The sequence below is a fragment of the Zootoca vivipara genome, chromosome 8 (assembly GCF_965207765.1).
Source record: "Zootoca vivipara chromosome 8, rZooViv2.hap1.1, whole genome shotgun sequence".
In the NCBI taxonomy this organism is placed as follows: Eukaryota; Metazoa; Chordata; class Lepidosauria; order Squamata; family Lacertidae; genus Zootoca; species Zootoca vivipara.
The window spans coordinates 73,903,459-73,922,661 of record NC_142591.1 but is presented as its reverse complement, the minus strand read 5'-3'; the positions used below and the strand labels follow the sequence as shown (position 1 = coordinate 73,922,661).

The 19,203-nt window shown below is 47.9% G+C and overlaps 1 protein-coding gene across 1 annotated transcript in view; it reads left to right on the top strand.

Annotated features, from left to right (window-relative positions):
• Positions 1–380: 380 nt before the first annotated feature.
• The window catches only part of SNTB1 (syntrophin beta 1), a 97,528-nt gene continuing 78,705 nt past the window's right edge, over positions 381–19,203 (top strand). The window contains exon 1 of the mRNA XM_035125375.3: positions 381–1,272. Within this exon, the coding sequence (XP_034981266.1) occupies positions 621–1,272 (652 nt within the window). The 5' untranslated portion in view covers positions 381–620. The remainder of the gene's footprint in view (positions 1,273–19,203) is intronic.

The following is a 19,203-nucleotide window of genomic DNA, read 5'->3' as shown; positions in this document are numbered from 1 at the left end:
GTGTTTTTTTTTAAAGCAGCCCCACGTTTCCTATGGCACGATGAGCTTATTATTTACTTGTGTTTGTTCTGTTAAACACACACTCTCTCTCTCTCTCCCCTTTCCATCGCCTAGGTCTCAAAGCGGCTCACCACACTAAAATACTTGTACGCAAAACTTAAAACCTCAAGAATCTCGAAACAAAAACAAGCTTTGCCCTTCCAGGAAATGCTTGATCTCTCCCTCTCTCCGGGCCGGCGGCGCGGGAGCCCTTCTGCTTTAACTAACTCCGAAGTCTCGAGCAACGCGCCCGTCTCCAAACTCGGGCTGCCTCCTGCGCCCTTGCGCCGGAGTTTCCTCCTTCCGCCCGCCCCGTCCGTCCTTTTCCCCCACCCCGCCTGGTTCTCCCCACTGCTCCTCCCCTCGGCTCGCCACGCTGCAAGGCTGGGAGCGCTCCGGGCTCCCCCTGGTCCCTCCCTCTCCTCCTCCTCCCTCGGTCCTCAACGCCTCTCTCTCTCTTTCGCTCGGGCGCCGAGGAGAAGTCTTGCGCGCTCCTCCGCGCGCCCTCTTTCGCTTCCCTTGCCCGTCCGCCTGTCTGTGCGCGCCCTCGATCACATGGTGCTTCGAGAAATGCTCCAAAGATGGCGGTAGCGGCGGCCGGAGGGGGAGGCGGCGTCGGTCGGGTGCAGCGCAGTGGCGCGCTGGAAGTTTTGGTGCGCGACCGGTGGCACCGGGTGCTGGTGAGCCTGAGCGACGAGGCGCTGGTGCTGAGCGCCGACGAGGGTGGCGCTCCCATCGCCGCCGCCGCCGCGTACAACGGCATCGGGGCGTCGGGTAGCAACGGCAATGGGACTTTCTGCAGCGGGGCAGCGCTGGGTCCGGCGTCGGGGGGCGGCTCGGCCGCCTGCAGCCTTTCCGGCGGAGGTTCTCCGGAGTCGCCGTCGGGGGGAGGCGGCGGCGACATGAGCCCCAAATCGGGTTTGATGAGCGGGGTGCGCACAGCTTTCACGGACCTGCCCGAGCAAGTCCCCGAAACCATCTCCAACAAGAAGCGGTGCGTCAAGGTGCTCAAGCAGGAGATGGGCGGGCTGGGCATCAGCATCAAGGGGGGCAAGGAGAACAAGATGCCCATCCTGATCAGCAAGATCTTCAAAGGGCTGGCCGCCGACCAGACCCAGGCGCTCTACGTCGGGGATGCCATCCTGGCCGTCAACGGCACGGACCTGCGCGACGCCACCCACGACGAAGCGGTGCAAGCGCTCAAGAAGGCGGGCAAGGAGGTGGCGCTGGAAGGTAAGGGGTTAACAGGGCCAAGTCCTGCAAAGTTTCCTAAGAAAGAGACGGAGCGGGGGGGGGGAATAGTGAGCTGATAGAGCGCACAGCCCTGGCCTCCAAATCGTGAAACGCTTCGCGCGTGTGTTCTGTGTGTGAGAAAAAGCCTTGTTTTTGGTTTAAATCTGAGCTGTGCGCCAGAGGCGCTCTTCAGATGCGGAGAGGCGCTCTTGCGCTTTTAATCGCTTTGAGTCAAAGGCACCCGGGATGGACTGGGGGGCAACGTCGTGTCCACCTGCTGGGGGTGCATGGGAATGTGCGCGCGCGCTGACGCCGCTCTGACTTTGCAAAGCATTTCCCCCGTTGGCATCGGAAACGGCATTGGAAGGTAGTTGGCTGCACTTGCTTGCAGAAACACCCACGGTATAGTGTTTGCCTGTGGTGTTTGGCGGTAGCCAGGGTGGGTGCCTTCCACATGCAGCTGCACTCGCAACTTACCGTGGGATGATGGGAATTGTAGTCCAGCAACATCTGGCGGGCCCCACTTTGGCTAGCGTTGCTATACTCACCCCTGTGGTGCAACCTGTTGCCTGTCACATCGACAAGTTTGGCGGGGCTTGCTCATGAGTAAATGCATGGTGGATCATCCCCTAAAGGGCACTTTGGGTTTAAGTTCTTTGTTACGCTGAATGTTTATCTTTTAAAGATATATAGTAACAATAAAAATAAATGAGAAAAACGAAAGGCGTTGGATTTTGCTGTGCTTGGAGCCCTTTGGGAACTGGCAAGGTGGGTTTTGAAGCTACTGCCGCAGGACTTCCTAACCAGAGCTGGTTGAGCACCTCTTATCATTCTCTTGCTGGTATTGAGCCTCCGCCCTGAAAACACATGATGGTGTTAAGTTCCTAGGATATGGTTTGTTATTACTGTGCAGGTGAGGAGAGCCATGTGTTCTTTGCCTGGTTCTATTAAGGCGTTTGGGGTTGAAGCAAAACACACAATTAGGGGCTAATCCCCTAATTGGAGCCTAAACACACACTTACTTGGGAGAAATGAATGTGACAGAACAGGATGAGATTTACTACTAAGTAAACACACATAGGATTGTGCTACAAACTGAGATCGGAAAGGACCTCTCTCTGTTTCTCTCCGAGAAACCGTTCCTGGTTTGTGCATGTGTGGAGCCTTCTTTGGAGCAGAAAGAACAGGCAGCAGGGAAAGTGTTAAGTGTTCGGTCCCCCCCTCCTCCCTGCAACCCCCCCCCACCTCTGCTCCCAATTGCTCACTCCAGATTCTGGCTTTGGATTGTAGAAAGAAGAGAGAGAGGAAAATTAGGGGAAAGTTGCATGTTTTTATGTGCAGTGTTGCCTTGCATAGTATGGTGGTTCAATTTCTGGGCTAGGATGCTTGGAGGCCAGGTATAAAATCCCCACCCTCAGCCATGAAGCTCACTTTGCGACCTTGGGCCAAATAACCTCTCAGCTCAGCCTACCTAACAGGATTGTTGTGTGAGGATAAAGTTGAGGAGGGAAGACAACCATGTCTTCATCTCCTTGGAGAGATATCAAAATAATCAGTAGATAAAATTTAAAAAATGAAATGAGAGACAGTCTAGAGCAGGCACCCCCAACCTGCGGCCCTCCAGCTGTTTTGGCCTACAACTCCCATGATCCCTAGCTAACAGGACAAGTGGTCAGGGATGCTGGGAATTGTAGTCCAAAACATCTGGAGGGCCCGAGTTTGGGGGGTGCCTGGTCTAGAGGTAGAATATGCCAGGACAAAAGTCAAGGGTAGACAGGAATCTTCAAGCCTTCGTATGTGAATATTGAAACGACTCAGTGTGTGTAAAAAGCATAAGGATTTGTATCATCTGAGTAGGGGGAAACAGCTGAGCAAACATACCTTCAATGTTACGTTTGACAGCCTCTCACAGCCATTTGCAAGCACATCTGGAAAAACAGGATTAGGGGCTTCACCAAAGGTAAAGAGAGGTGGATTTGTTTGTTTATTTATTTACTTAAAAAGAAAAAGTTCAGGTTCAGGATGACAATTGGGTGATGCTTTCGGAAGATCCCTCTGCTCTCTCCCCCCACCCCACTCCCCCACCCCGCCTGTGTGACACCTTGTAAGTTAATAAGGGGTTAACTTCTAGAACTTTGCCATCTTATCTGTTGAAACAGAGAACAGTGGGTCAGATCAGGTCTTTCTGGCAAGGTGTGTAGTAGATAAAGCAAGCTTGGCTGGACATTTTTTGTTTCCTCATATCCGAGGAGCACTGTTCATTTAAACTACTCTAAAGTTCAGCTCTTTTTGCAAGTGTCTGTCTGTCTGCCCCCGCAACTGAAAATGTGAATACAGATGTCAGAACTGCATTGGCTAAGAAGGTGCTATATGCTGCATGCAAAATGGTTTGCTTTTTTACCCTGCTGTCAACAAACCCTCGAGGCCTCCTGCATTTTAAAAAAAGGCTGTCTTACGGCCCAGTGATATTTAATCACGAGGTGAGGCTTCCTTCCAAATAAGAGCATGCAAGATTTAGTGATGCTTGTGGGAAGTCGTTCAGGTCACGAATGTGAGCTCTTTGCGTGCATGTGAAGAAAATAAAAGGTTAACTGCTGCATCAGGGCACCCATCTCTCTCCAGACTCACAGAGATTAAGGGTTGTGCAACTCTAGATTCAAAGCTTGATCAGAGATGAGTGACAAGGTTGTCCTGCACGCTCTGTTTGAGCAGGAGCAGTCTGTGTGATAAGCAAAGGTTAACAGTGTTCTCCTGCAAGGGCACTGCCCTGTAGACCAAAGTTGAGGAAATCACAACTTTGGGTGTGCAAAACTTCTGCCCATTACCCTCCAGCTGTTTTGAGCTGGAACTCACATCAGGCTTAGCTAATGTGGCTGATTCATGGAAGGTGGGTGCTGTAGTCCAACATAATATGGACGCCACCATGTTAGAGAAAACTGGGGGTAAAAGAACAGAGATGATAATTGTCAGCTCTCAAGAGAAATTATGGGAATCTTTGTCTTAATTGCCCCTCCTTCCCTAACTTTGAAAACTATGGACCACATTTTTTAAAGGTTTCCGAAATGGGACTTTGGAAGAAGGGTCACACCTAAAAGTTTCTGCTGCTCTCTTCTTGGTGTTTGTTAAAAGCAAGCTGTGATCTCAGACCCCCAGGAGCCAAACAGCAAAAACTTGCAGGAACAAAACATCCATTTTGTGTTTTTTAGAGAGAGGAAATGCCCTTGGTGATAACTTGCTTGCACACACGAGTTCATTGTCCCAGAGATTCCTGACCTCCAGTTCATTGGCATTTGTGAAGAAGGTTGACAGGCAAAACGCCACTCGAAATCTCCTGCTTTCTTTTGAAAAGGTTTCCTCAAATATATGGCAGCACTTGAAGCCTCGAAAAATGATTGGAACAGAATGATGGAGTAAGAATGCTTCAGGAAGTTATAAAGCCCGTAAAACTTTCTCTGTAGTTGGATCAGCTGAGCACGGGGTTGGAGTTTGCAAGCTTTTGTGTTTCATAGAACTCATATGTCCTAAGAGACTACACAGGCATCTGCGCCCTCCCCCTTCTCGTCTAGAGATTTAATCCTCTTTTGAAACTTTAGTGATGCTAAGAAAGTCTGGCATTGGGTTGTCAGTTGACCAGAACAAAATCAACACACACCTGTTGCATTAAACAGAAGCTTGGTATGCAGAAGGAAGCACATGGAACGTTATTCATCATTCATCTACGAGTGTCAGAAGATCAAGCTGATGTGAAATGCATAGGAGCAGGAAGCAGTAAAAAGTTGACCACCCCAATAGAACCTAACTAGCTGACCGGGTGAACCTCAGTTACTCGTATTGTTAATAAGGAAGAAGAAAAACTGTGGATTCATGTGTTCAATGACAAGCGGCTTTTATGAAAACTTTGGAAGTTGGAGAGTTGTAGGTAGCTTGAATACATCCTTCACAACACAGTCAACATGATTTGCATATACAGTTGTACTTTGGATCCTGAACGCCTTGATAGTCGTCCGTTTTGGCTCCCGGATGCCACAAACCCGGAAGTGAGTGTTCTGGTTTGCGAACGTTGTTTGGAACCCGAACGTCCGACAGGGCTTCCAATTAGTGGCAGGAGCTTCCTGCAGCCAATCGGAAGCCGCGCCTTGGTTTCTGAACAGACTTCCAGAACGGATTCCGAGGTACCGCTGTATGTGAACGAATGTGGAATTGACAGAACCATTGTCAGTGGAAGGTCAACAGGTGAGAGCAGGTCCTTCTTCCAGGCAAGCAGAAATGTTTGCACTGACAGCGATCTGCTTAGCGCCACACTGCATTCCTTGCAAAATGTGTTGAAGTGCATGGTTGGCCCTGATCCAGAGAAAGTGAGTTGAACTTTAAGCTGCATTGAAATCAATGGGTTTTGTTAGTTTGTAATTGATTATAATTTATGTATTACTTTTGTATTTCACTTTTCCTCCAAGGAGCTTGGACTGCCGGGTAAGGAACTTGGATATATACCGTGTCCCCCCTCCATCTATAGTACGCCCCCTTGTATATTTTTGGGGACTCAATTTTAGGAAAATGAGGTGAGATGGCCCAAAGTTATTGAGCCTCCCCCCACCCTCCCACGCAGCTGCGGGCAGAAAACACTCCCTAAATAATTTCCCGCACGCAGTGGTATCATGTTTTTTGATGTGTTTTTTGAGTCAAAAAACCTGGTCTAATACATGGGAAAATACGGTAAGCTAGACACCAAATGGCACTTTCAACCTAGGTTACGGTCGCCACAAGGGAATGTCTATTTGTCCCAGGGGGTTGGACTAGATGACACTTGGGGGGGGGCTCCCTTCGAACGCTACAAATCTACGATTCTGTGATCTCACTTACATTGCTTGACTGTAGCTAGCTCTTAAAATAATTCACTTGTCCCAGTCTGCAAGGAGGAGAAACACACAAAGTGGAAATGGAAATGGTATTAATGATGGACTAAAGCAGAGGTTTTTTAAATTGGCTCAACGTGGAGATGTCAGTCGCTACCTGGTGCCTGGAAATCTCCACATAGTCGCAATTGTACCCAAAACATGCCTGGCACGAGGGGAATTGCAAACACTGGCTTGGAGGTGGTGTAGAGTCGTACCTTGGAAGCTGAACGCCTTGGCTCCCAAACAATTGAAACCCGGAAGTGAGGGTTCAGTTTAGAGATGGTGTTTAAAGTCTATTCAGGAGCTAGTGCCATGGGAGGGCCTCTTCAAGGAAAGTTGTAGAAGTTTGTTTCACATGCACCACACACCTTGCTTTCCTGTTGTTGCAGCTCTCTGCTTCCTTCGCAAACTAGAAACTTGCAGGGGTCTGGATCTGGCCCTGGGTTGCTCATTCCTACTTGGATGTCTGGCAATGGACACGTTTGCTAAACAGATGCCCAGGCGGGCAAAGCGAGGTTTGCATTGCGCGGTGCGGTGTTTCATTTGCAGAGAACAATTCCTGGCAGGTTGCAGGTCGTGTGACATCTGCTTTTCCTTGGCTAAGCCTATCATCTGGTTGGCATGACCCAGAGCCCTGGTACTGCTATAACTGGCAAGGTCCAGAATTGCAAATCAGGCTTGCTGAAGACTGGCTTAGAGAGAACCCTCAAACATTTGAGAGTTGTTGTGGGTTTTTTCCCCCTCTTTTTAAAAAATCCTTTCTGATCCCCGATCCTCCTGAGAACATAATTGGCATTGTGTTGTCTCATTTGAAACTCTTGGTTTTTGGGTTTGTTTGTTTTTTAAAAAAGACTAAGAGCTTCAGCATTCCTTTAATAGAAGGCCATGTGTGTGTCTCCTATATGCACGATCCCAGGGTGCTTGCTTACATTCCACTAAAATCTTGGAAATTTAGGCACTTACTGTATATTCCTGCATATAAGACTACTTCTGAACCCAGGAAAATCTTCTCAAAAGTCGGGTCGTATTTCTTATACGGCGAGTATATCCCAAACACTATATTTTAACTGGAAAAGTTGGGGGGTCGTCTTATACGCCCAGTCGTCTTGTACGCCGGAATATACGGGTCACTTTCTCCAGATAAACTGTTCCACCCTGCTTACATTATGCACATGGCCAGTTAGCCCTTTCTCATCTCGACCAATCGATTCATGCATGATGTTTTTCTTTTTGCGCACCGCACATTTTCTGAGTGCCTGCCACAGGAGAGGGTGCGAAGGATTAATTAAAATCTATTTGCTGCAGACAGCTGATTGCAGACTGAAGGCATTGGCGATGTATTTTGGTGTGGAAGAATTCTTGGTTTCAGTTCATATCGGTCCCGGAACAAACTTAAAATGAACTTCTATTTCAGTGTATCTGAAGAAGTGTGCATGCACACGAAAGCTCATGCCAAAATAATAAACTTAGTTGGTCTTTAAGGTGCTGCTGGAAGGAAAAATTTTTTTAAAAAATGAAGAGTGAGCATTTTATCCGAGACTTCGGCAGCCAAAGCTGATGAACTCTGCGTGTTGCGAGAACGGAAAGCAAAAGCCCTGCCCTGCAATCCTGTAGAGACGGGCCCAGCTCATTCATTTGTTCCTGCCCTTCTGGTAGGCTTCATTTGACTGCCTCCTCCACCCTTCTGGTGAGCTTGGCAGTTCTTGGAAATATCTGCTGTGGCAGGGAGCACAGAAGGGGGACCACGTTCTGCCACAACCTCGTGGGGATGGATTCGGAGAGAATTTGGCCTTTGCCGTTTAGTCGATGATTGATGTGAGCAAACGCTGCTTTCTGAAGTACTTTTCCACAGCTGCAGCAACTCACACTCCAGCCTGAACATGCTGTACCTTGGAGGCAGCTGCATTTCCTTGAGGAGCAAAATATGAAGGTATCTCGAGAGGCGAGTCCCTCTCTCCTAAGTTTAGTGCCGTGCAGCAAACTTTAAGGGCCCAGAAGGTAACCAGGTCAAACCCAGAGTAAGGACACTTTCTTGAGAGAGAGGAGGCAAACCAGGGACCATCCCGATGTTGTTGACAACTTTGCTAGCAGTGCAAGTTAGTCTGCACAAATGACCAGTCTGCACACAAAATTTTGTGACAATGGCTGGGAAGGGTGGCATAAGGACCTGAGGGGGGGGGGAAACCAACTGCTTTTTCAATTTATAAAAGTTTCCTTTGCTTGTCGTGAGATTTACAAGCCTAAACTATTCCAGTGCCTGCAGAAGTAGGGCAGGAATTTGAGTGTGTTTTTGAAAATTGGCTGCATATTGTGTCCCCAGGAAAAGAAAAGAAAAAAGCTTCCCTGAAATTTAGCTTTCATTTAAAAACAAGCAAGCAAGTCTCTGTTCCTTTTTACTTGGGAGATATAAGGAGAAAACAGGCAGGCAGTATTCTACCCAGTATCTCATTAAGGAGAAGTCCGGCTCCTGCCTTTCAGCCTTCTGCATGACTCCAGAATAACTGAGAAGCTCTAGGCAAGATAACTTGCCTCTCCTCAGCTCTCCCCAGCCCCTGCCAACATGGGAGTTGTAGTCCAGATGTTGTGTGGGGGGATACCACACCTAAATAATTCAATGCACTTATAGAATTCTATTCACCTGCCTGCAGTCAGGTTCTGGAAGGAAAACATTTGACTATCCAGCTCAGTATTGTCTAGACCAGGCACCCCCAAACTTCGGCCCTTCAGATGTTTTGGACTACAATTCCCATCATCCCTGACCACTGGTCCTGTTAGCTAGGGATGATGGGAGTTGTAGGCCAAAACATCTGGAGGGCCGCAGTTTTGGGGTGCCTGGTCTAGACTGACTGGCAGCGCCTCTCCATGATTTCAGGCAGGGAGTCTCTTCCAGTCCTTGTAGGAGATGCTAGGGATTGAACCTAGGACCTGTTTCACGCCAAGCAGTGTTAGAAATTAGCCAGGCGCCAGGCGCGTTTTGTTACTGATGCTGGTTGAATTGTGACCACATGGATGCCAGGTTGGCGACTGACATCTCCTTCTGGCTGGCTCCTCCAGCTGTCTTAAGCAGGTAAGCAGAAGAGCATATTACTGCATTTATATATTACCTTTTTCTCCAAGCAGTACATAGTTCACTGCCTCCTCAGTTAATCCCTACAACGACCCTGTGAGGTAGGTTAAGAGGCTGACGGAAGGTCACCCAGTGAGCTTCATGAATGAGTGGGGATTTGAACCCTGATCTCCCAGGTCCTAGTCTGACACTCTAACCCAGGGGTCAGCAAATGTTTTCAGCAGGGGGCCGGTCCACTGTCCCTCAGACCTTGTGGTGGGCTGGACTATATTTTGAAAAAAAAATATGAACGAATTCCTATGTCCCACAAATAACCCACAGATGCATTTTAAATAAAAGCACACATTCTACTCATGTAAAAACACGCTGATTCCCGGACCTTCCGCAGGTCAGATTTAGAAGGTGATTGGGCCAGATCCGGCCCCCGGGCCTTAGTTTGCCTACCCAATGCTCTAACCACTACACCACACTGGCTTCCTAGAGTACTTTTGCTACCGGTATGAGAAATTGTACGAATTAAGTAGGTAAATAAATATGAGGAAATCAAAATGTCAGAGAAGGATCCCGAAATATTTTCCTTGAAGCTTGAATTTGTTTTGTTCTGGATTGTTTTACTTGATGTTTTAATGTGTTGTAAACTGCTTTGAGATTTTTTTCTTTAAAATATAGAGAGGTATACAAATGTAATGAATAATAGTAATAATAATAATAATAATAATAATAATAATAATAATAATAATAAGTGCCATTGCACACAGTACTCCAGGTGAGGTCTGACCAGAGCAGAATACAGTGTTACTATTACTTCCCTTGATCTAGATCAGGGGTCCCCAGACTTACCGGCGTTTGGGCCGGTTCCCACCGCGCCGATCGCGCGGCGGGCCGGAGGACGGGAGAGCGCGCGCCTGTGCGGGCCGGCGGGCGGGGGAGTGTGCATGCGCACGGGCGCTTACTGGCGCAGCGGCGCGCTTCCAGGGTGGAAAAAGCACCGAAAATCCGTTGTGCGCATGCGTATGGGCCTCCCCCGACCCGGAAGTGCACCAGAAATGACCTCTTCCGGGTCGGGAGAGGCCCATACGCATGCGCACAAAGGATTTTTGGCGCTTTTTTCCCGACCCGGAAGAGCGCTGCCGCGCTGCGCGCCGTAAGAGCAGGCGGCGGGGGTCGTCGCGGGCCGGATTGGCAGGCCAATTGGGCCGCATCCGGCCCCCGGGCCGTAGTTTGGGGACCCCTGATCTAGATGCTATACTCGATGCAGCCCAGAATTGCATTGGCTTTTTTAGCTGCTGCATCACACTGTTGACTCATGTCAAGTTTGTGGCCTACCAAGACTCCTAGATCCTTTTCACATGTACTGCTCTCAAGCCAGGTGTCACCCATCCTGTATTTGTGCCTTTCATTTTTTTTGCCCAAGTGTAGTACTTTACATTTCTCCTTGTTAAAATTCATCTTGTTTGCTTTGGCAAACTAGACATACCAATGTGGCGACTGCAGCCATTTAAGGTGACATTTGGCGATTAACTTATATATCTGAGTTTCTAACACTGATGTCAAGCTGATCCTCTGCTACTGAGTCACAGCCCTTCCCTGAATTCTACCCTGTTTCTCATATTTTAAGACATACCCATAAAATAAGCCATAGCAGGATTTTTAAGCATTCAAGGAATATAAGCCATACCCCGAAAATAAGACATAGTGATAGGCGCAGCAGCAATGCCGGCCGCAGCAGGAGGAGGAGGAAAAAAATAAGACATCCCTTGAAAATAAGCCATAGTGTGTTTTTTTGAGGAAAAAATAAATATAAGACATGTCTTATAATATGAGAAACACGGTACATTGATTCGGTTTCTGACTAAGTCTCTCCTGCCATGAGTGCTGTGTACCAGGCACTACCACAAAGCTTTTGCAGGCTACAAGGCTAGAGAGGGAAGGGTGTGTTGGATGTGTGTGTGTTGTCCTCTGCAAAAAAGTATTGTGCAAATTCGGAAGTTCCTTCGAAGCAATTTTTGATGAGATCTGGCTTCCCCTGCACTGAGCAATCTTTTTTTTTGCTGGGCCTGTTTTGAAACCTTCTTTCCTAACTGCAATCAGAAGTTACATCCACTGGTCCCCCCCCCCCCGAAAAAAAAGTGTGGGCAAAGAGAGGGAGATGGCTCAGACCTCACACTGAGAACGATCTAGCTCCCATTTCAGTAGATGGCAATTTGGAGCCTGTGTCCTTTATCTTCCTTTCTCCCTAAAAGTGGCCTCCCGGGGGGTGGATGCATATTAAAAACACTCAGCACGGTAGGAAATTCGTACATGGATATGGACAGAAGTCAAACCTCCAGAACGTCTTCCCTGATTAAGAAGAAGAAAATTGGCAGGACAAAGGGATGCCACTAACTCAGTCTCCAGAGAGTGCAAGTTGGGAAGCCTTCGAGCGGTGTGCCGTAAAAGCAACCAAGAGTTTGCTGGAGCCTTAAAGGCTAACACAGAATTACAGAGTTGTAGAGTTTGGAAGGGCTCCCGAGTGTCATCTAGTCCAACCCCAACATGTTAATTGCGGCAGTATTTTATGTGATCTAGAAGAGATCCCCGTTTGTCAAACGAAGGCTCGAGCTCACTGGCGGGGAACTTCTGGCCCTCCAGGTGTTGTCGAACAACGAGACTCACAATCAAAACAGCCAGTAGTCGGGTATGTTGGGAGTTGTAGTTTAGCAACACAAAGATGGCTGTAGGTTTTCCCACTCCTTCTCTAGCTCACAAAAAGAGTATAGCAGAATAAGGTTGCTGGCCAGCTTTGCAGAAGAAACAAGGGTTTTGTGGCTCTGCTGAGGCCGGCCCTTCTGGAATTGGTGCCTTTGCTCGGCAGGGAAGTAGCCAATGACCAGTGAGATCACAATTTATACGGGTGCGGTGATCTGAAGGCATCAATAAGATTTGATAGACCAGACAAGCCATACACTAGGGTGGGGGGACCATTTGCATCTTGTAGGCCGCATTCCGTTCTGAACAACATTCTGAGGGCCGCATTCCAGGGTGGGTGGAACCAGAAGCAACAAAACAGGCAGAGCCATGGATGCCGGTGTTAACTTTGTACAGTAGGCTAGTTTCTGCACACCCTCTTCACCCTCTGTCCAAACACATAAGGGACACAGTTCAGCCTGGCAAAAACCAGTGAGGCAACAGCAGTGAGGGGGGGGGCGGTCCAGGGCAGGCGTTCCCAAACTTGGGTCTCCAGCTGCCTCCCATCATTCCTAGCTAGCAGGACCAGGGATGATGGGAATTGTAGTCCCCAAACAGCCGGAGAACCAAGTTTGGGAAACCCTGGTGTAGGGGAGTTCTACGGCCTGCAATCGGCCTCTAGGCCTGAGGCGCTTTACCTCTGATGATGAAGGCTTATTGCATAGTGGGAATGCCCTGGGATAGGTTTCTGGGTGGCAGAGCAGAGAAACAAATCAAGAACGAGACTTGCAGATTACATTATAGTGCAAAAGCAGTAGAGAGCTCTCTACGAAACAATGTGAAATGTATCGGGGAAAAGGTGCTAGGCACGAGGGTGTAAAATGCACCCAGTTGTTGTTGTTGTTGATAATAATAATAATAATAATAATAATAATAATAATAATAAATTTATTATTTATACCCCGCCCATCTGGCCGGGTTTCCCCAGCTGCTCTGGGCAGCTTCCAACAGAAGTATTAAAATACAATAATTTATTAAACATTAAAAGCTTAAAAACAGGGCTGATAAATGTCTGCCCACCCAAATCTCTGTACAACAAGGAGCGATGCTCCCTGAATTGGCATGTGTGTGTGGAGCCTAGTGTACCCCACCTGTTGGATTCTGCCATAGTGCATAATGTGGTAATTGATCGTTGGGTACAGTGGGAGTAGTCTTGGGTCCTATCTTTACTATGCATTTGAAGCAGTGGTTCTCAATTAATACTGCAGAGCCCCTGTTTTTTCCAAAAGCCAAGCCATGGCCCCCTACGTTTGAAAGGGCAAGGGGTTTGAAGGGGATTGGAGATTGAAGGGGATTGGAGAGGAAGTGCTGGTGAAAGGATTTGGATGCTGGCAATGTTGATGGCCTAAAGAATTGCAAAGTGGGTAGGGAAAAGGCAAGGAGGCATGCAGAGAGGAATGGAATGTCAATTGCTGCTCAGAACGACGTTTGGCCGGCTTAGGGCTGCGCAGCGAGACTCTTGTACAGCAAAGAATGCATAGCTGTAGTGTTTGCACAACTGAAGTATTTCCTTATAAGTCTGTTGCGTACACACAAGGGGACAGAAGCACGTCCTCCGTTATTCCCTAGGCGTTTGCTGTTAGCTGGATAACTTGCACATCTGACTCCGGGCTTTATGATCCCTACATTCCTGTACAATAAATGCTTAGCAGAAATCCCCTGGTGGGTTTTTTGTCCTTGCTCCATTTCAGGCATTTGAGAAAAGCGGATGTGTGAGGTTGCCTCCAGACTGTCACTGTTTCGGCAGGGGGAGTTTAGGTTTATGCACTGAAGTGGACTAAAGCACTCTCTTGCAGCAAACCCAACTTTAGAAAATGACTTTTTGTGGTTAGGAAAGTGACAGGGAAACGCACCCAAAAGTGTAACACAACGAGTTGTAGGTGGATGTATAACTTCTACCACAGGGGTTGGCAAGGTTTACCTCGCCTGGGCCGGTTCACTCCAGCAGATATCCCTCTGTGAGCTGCATCGCGCACGTGCGTGGCCGCATGCGCCTGCGATTTCCAGCGTCTGCGTAGATGCGATTTCCGGCATCTGCGCAGATGTGATTCTACAGCAGAAGCGAGTCACCGCACCATGCTGCGCCGGTTTAGCGCAGTGCGCAGGGACTCACCAAGTGGGCATAGCTGCCAAGTCTCCCGTTTTCCCTGGGAAATCCCCGTTTTTCCAGCTGTTCCTAGCTGAAAAAACTGATTTTTTCTTTTTTCCTGGTTTATTCTGGCGCGGTGGCCATTTTGGAACTGGGCAAAGCAGCATCAAAAGTCACTTCTGAGCATGCTCCACCCAGTTCCAAAATGGCGGCAGCGCTACTTCCGGTCTGCTATTTCCGGCCCGGTCCCTTATTTCTCTCACAGCAACTTGGCAGGTATGCCAAGTGGGTGGCTCAGTTTGGGGGCTGCTCGTAGGCCAGTTAAACGACCCCCGTGGGCCGCTTGTGGCCCATGGGCCTTAGGTTGCCAACCCCTGTTCTACCAGGTTGTCTCGCCTCGGTAACAGAGTGGATGAGAGCCAATAAACTGAAGCTCAATCCAGGTAACACTGAGGCATTGTTAGTGGGTGGTTCCCTAGACCAGATAGCTGGGGGGTGGCCTGCTCTTGATGGGGCTACACTTCCTCTGAAGGAGCAGGTTCATAGCTTGGGGGTACTTCTTCTGGATCCTTCGTTGTTGCTTGAGGCTCAGGTGGGCCTCAGTGGCACAGAGTGGTGTCCCTCAGCTTTGGCTGGTGGCCCAGCTGCACCCATATCTGGACAGGGACAGCCTTCCTTCTGTTGTCTACGCTCTGATAACCTCTAGGTCTGATCACTGCCATGTGTTATATGTAGGGCTGCCTCCGAAGATGGTTTGGAAACTTCAGCTAGTGCAGAATTCAGCGACCAGGTTGCTCAGATGATTTGACCATATTACATGTATCTTGGCCTGACTGCACTGGTCAAAGTGCTGGACCCCTGCGATCATCATCTGAGGCCCGTCTTTGTGTGCCTCCTCCGCGAGAGGTCCAGAGGGTGGCCTTTTCTGCAGTGGCCCCCCATTGGTGGAATGCTCTCCCCAGGGAGTCACGCCGGGCGCCTTCATTATACGTCTTTAGGTGCCAGGCAAAAATGTTTCTCTTCTCTCATTACTTTGGCTCATTGAACGAATTCTGGCCTTTTAAACAGTGTGTGGAGGTTACTGGTTTTGTTTGTTACTGTGTATTTTTGTGTTTTTATATTGTAAACTGCCCTGTGATCCTCACATGAAGAGCGTTATAGAAATTTAATAAATAATAATAATAATAATAATAATAATAATCATCATCATCAGGACCAAATCAGGTTACCTAGGAGCAGAGCTGGTGACAGTATTCAGGCTAGGATGACAGAGCGGTCCCTGCTACTTATACAGTGGAACCTTGGTTCTCGAGCTTAATCCATTCCGGAAGTCCGTTCAACTCACGAAACCATTCGAAAACCAAGGCATGACTTCCAGTTGGCTGCAGGAGCTTCCATGTTGAATGTTCGGCTTCTGAAAAACGTTTGAAAACCAGAACACTTACTTCCGGTTTTTTTGCATTCTTGAACCGGTTTGTTCATCAACTAAGCCATTCGAGAACCAAGGTTCCACTGTACCATAATGGTGACGTAGAGGTAGATTCACTGAGGGACGGGGGCTGTGAATAGGGGAGCCCCCCCCCAACCAACTGGCAAAAAGCACGCTACTTTAAGTCAGCTCTGCTACCGGTATGAGATGCAGAAGGTGGGAGGGAAATGAGAATCGTGTGGGGTTGCTGGAACACTCGAAAAGCCTCCTCTGAGAAATCTACTTTCCCTGGAGTTGGAGAAGGGCCATGTAAAGATTTATATTCTTTTTATTGAAGAATATTATCTTAAGACCTCATGTATCTTCTACGCGGCATAGAATTCATCCCTAGGAGTGTTTTAATAAACCTAATAAACTTCTCCAAAAATAAAAGATGGTTTATGTACAGAGAATGTATTTCTGCCTGTGGCTTTTTCTGTGTGCAGAGCGCCTGAATTTTAAACATGTGTTCCTTAACCGCATATAGTAACTCTGAGGCAACATAAGCACCAAGCTTACATTCCATAATTCCACTGAATTCTAACCCTTTTCCAAGGAGATCTATTATGCATGCAGGAAGGCTCCCCCCCCAATGATCCTTCCTTCCCTCATCTTACATTACCAAGGGAGTTGCAAAAGGTGGAAGGGATAGGGAAGTTAGTTTTTTAAAAAATAAAATATGTTGGGGTTTTTGTGATAATTTTTTGGCTTTCTTCCTATGCTAAAGATGGTCCGTGATCAGCGAAAACATCTGGAAGATACTGGGCTGGAGATCTCTCTCTCCAGTTTCAAGCCGTCTTCAGCTATTTGTAGTAAAGCTGAAGAAATATTATGTTGCAGGGGGAAGGAATGAAAACACCATTGAAAGTTGCGGGGGGGGGGAAGCGTGGGAAATTTCTGAGATTATTTTTTAAAATTGCAGGGCATTATTTTATGACAGTTCTAGAGGTGTTGGCCAAGTTCTCCTCCTCTTGGTTTACGCTTTTTTTTTTAAAGCCTTGCAGCATCTCTGACACGAGAATGTGTCTCTCAGGCCAAAAAAATCGCACAATTTCTGGTGTAGGAGGAGAATTGTCTCCCTCTAGATCAGGGCTGGCCAAACTTTTCCACCCCAAGGGCCACATTCCCTTATGACAAACCTTCGGGGGACGGGGGGACGGGACACACACAATAGGTGGGTGGAGCTAAGGGCAAAAGTAGGTGGAGCAACTGCTCAGTGCCTTTGTACAGCAGGCTGATTTCCAGACAATGAGATCCAAAAGTGTCTGCATCCCAGTCAGATATGCAGGGTACAAATAATAAAATTATTACAGTCCTATCATACCTCGGGTTACAGCCGCTTCAGGTTGCATATTTTTGGGTTGCGCTCCGCGCCGAACCCGGAAGTACCGAAACGGGTTACTTCCACGTTTCAGCGTGTGCTTTGCGCAGAAGCGTTAAATCGTGCTTTGCACCGAATCACGACCCGCGCATGCGCAGATGCAGGTTGCGAACGTGCCTCCCGCACGGATCACGTTCGCAACCCGAGCGTCCACTGTAAATGCAATTATCCCCATGCCTCTCTCCATCCAGAAAAGCATGAAATGTTCTCATGGGACTTTTGCGAATGGTCTTCTGTAGGTGTGGCTGCAGCATGGGCCAGTGTTGGACTTTCCGCATCACATTAGCTTCTAATCATTTCACACTTGATTTTAGACCCCGCTTATATGACCTGGAAAAAGCGTAAGGGCACTTTGACAGTGTTCGAAATCGGCCAGGCACATTTTGCACCTGGCTTTCGACCGCTTGCGACCAAATGAAGATGCCTGGGTGCCAGGATGGAGCCTCACATCTCCAGAATCTGGAGTTGCATGCCTGGGGATCCTTGGCTCTAGCCTATTTTCAAACACTGATACCCCATTCTGTAGAATTCTATCCGTTATATTTCACCTGCACAATCGGAATTAATTTCTGGAACCAACATGCTTTTTCTGTGCAAACCTAAGCAGGAGCAGTCGCCATTAAGAAAAAGAGGTCAGAGTAGGCCAGTATATCTGTGGACTGTCCCTGGATCAAGGGACTCTCCTTCTTTAAGTTCTCAAAGCTCTTAACCTAGCTCAAGGTTGTCATCTTAACTGGCCAGATGTTTAACTGAGATTCAATCACAATCAGTCCATTGTTTTAAAAACAAGACTTGATCAACTAGACCAGGGGTCAGCAAACTTTTTCAGCAGGGGGCCGGTCCACTGTCCCTCAGACCTTGTGGGGGGCCGGACTATATTTTGAAAAAAAATATGAACGAATTCCTATGCCCCACAAATAATCCAGAGATGCATTTTAAATAAAAGGACACATTCTATTAATGTAAAAACATGCTGATTCCCGAACCGTCCGCGGGCCAGATTTAGAAGGTGATTGGGCTGCATCCGGCCCCCGGGCCTTAGATTGGGGACCCCTGAACTAGACATTCCATTTTGGCGACTGCAACCTTGGTTTAAGGAGTCATTTGGCCCCTAGCTTATATCTCTATATAAGCCCCAATGAAATCAGTACAAATGGAGTCCTTAGTTTAATTTTAGTATGCAACCCTGAGCACACTTGGACCTATTTAAGTGAATGAGACTTGCTCCTCAGGAGGTATGTTTCAGGTTAGGCAGCAAGTCCCATTGTATATGAGCGTGCACCTTGGAATCCATGCAATGTTGGAAGGGTTTCTTTTGGCTGATTCTAACAAGCTGTAAACTTACCACATGAAAGTGCCTTACGGACACTCTGTGGTTTGTGGGCTGTATGCTGCCCGCCCCTGTAATTGAGACGTTTGCTTAGAAGTGCGGTAGAACGCAGTTGACCAACAAGTAACACAGATTCATCATTCTGCTCCCAAGCCCAGTTTCCAAAAGCGCTTGCAAATTCTCTACTCTCCCTCTATGCATTTTTGTTCTGTTGTGTGTTCATGGAATAAACAGTAGTTCCTGGGGGGTCAGAATGGAAAACAGTCAGTTCTTAAAGGAAGAGGGGAAATTCAAGCCCAAACTGGCTTGGGTGCTTTTAAGACGAGGAAGGAAGGAAACTAGGCAAATAAAAGGCATGTATGAAATAGGAGTTTCCTTGTGATACATCTGCATTGTCATAAAAATTAATTGGAAGGGAGATGGCTTGCAGTCCGCATCGACCACATGTAGCAAAACGGCAAGTTCTGCCCTCAAGCATTTTGGGAGTTGCTTCTGCTAGTTTGTGTGGTTTTTTTTACTGTAAGAATCTGAGCTTTTTGACTGTGGTTCACTACAAAGGGTGCCAGGACACTTGCTGGGCATTTTACACAGTATCTGTATTTTCTTTTCTAGAGAGACCTCTGGTCACAGGGGTTGCAGCGGAAAGCTCTCTGGAGGCTTGGCAGACTCATTGTAAGCATATGCTGCCCAGTGAAAAGTGCTTCTGTTCACAATACCAGCCTTTTCTGACCTTTTGCATTTCATCCTCCACCATTTCCTCTCTCTTTTCTCTTGCCCCAACCTGCCAACCAGCTTTCTATAGCTGTCCAGCATGCTCAGTCCTCACTGGGCACTTTTTGGGGGCCCCCATTCGCTCTTAGCTCCCTGCTCCCTTAAATAGTTTTCTCTTCTTCTGCAAACCCTGCGGTGTGCACCAAAAATGGGCGAAAGGTCCTTTTCTCCTTCCTTGTGCCTTAATCACCACTGAAATGAGT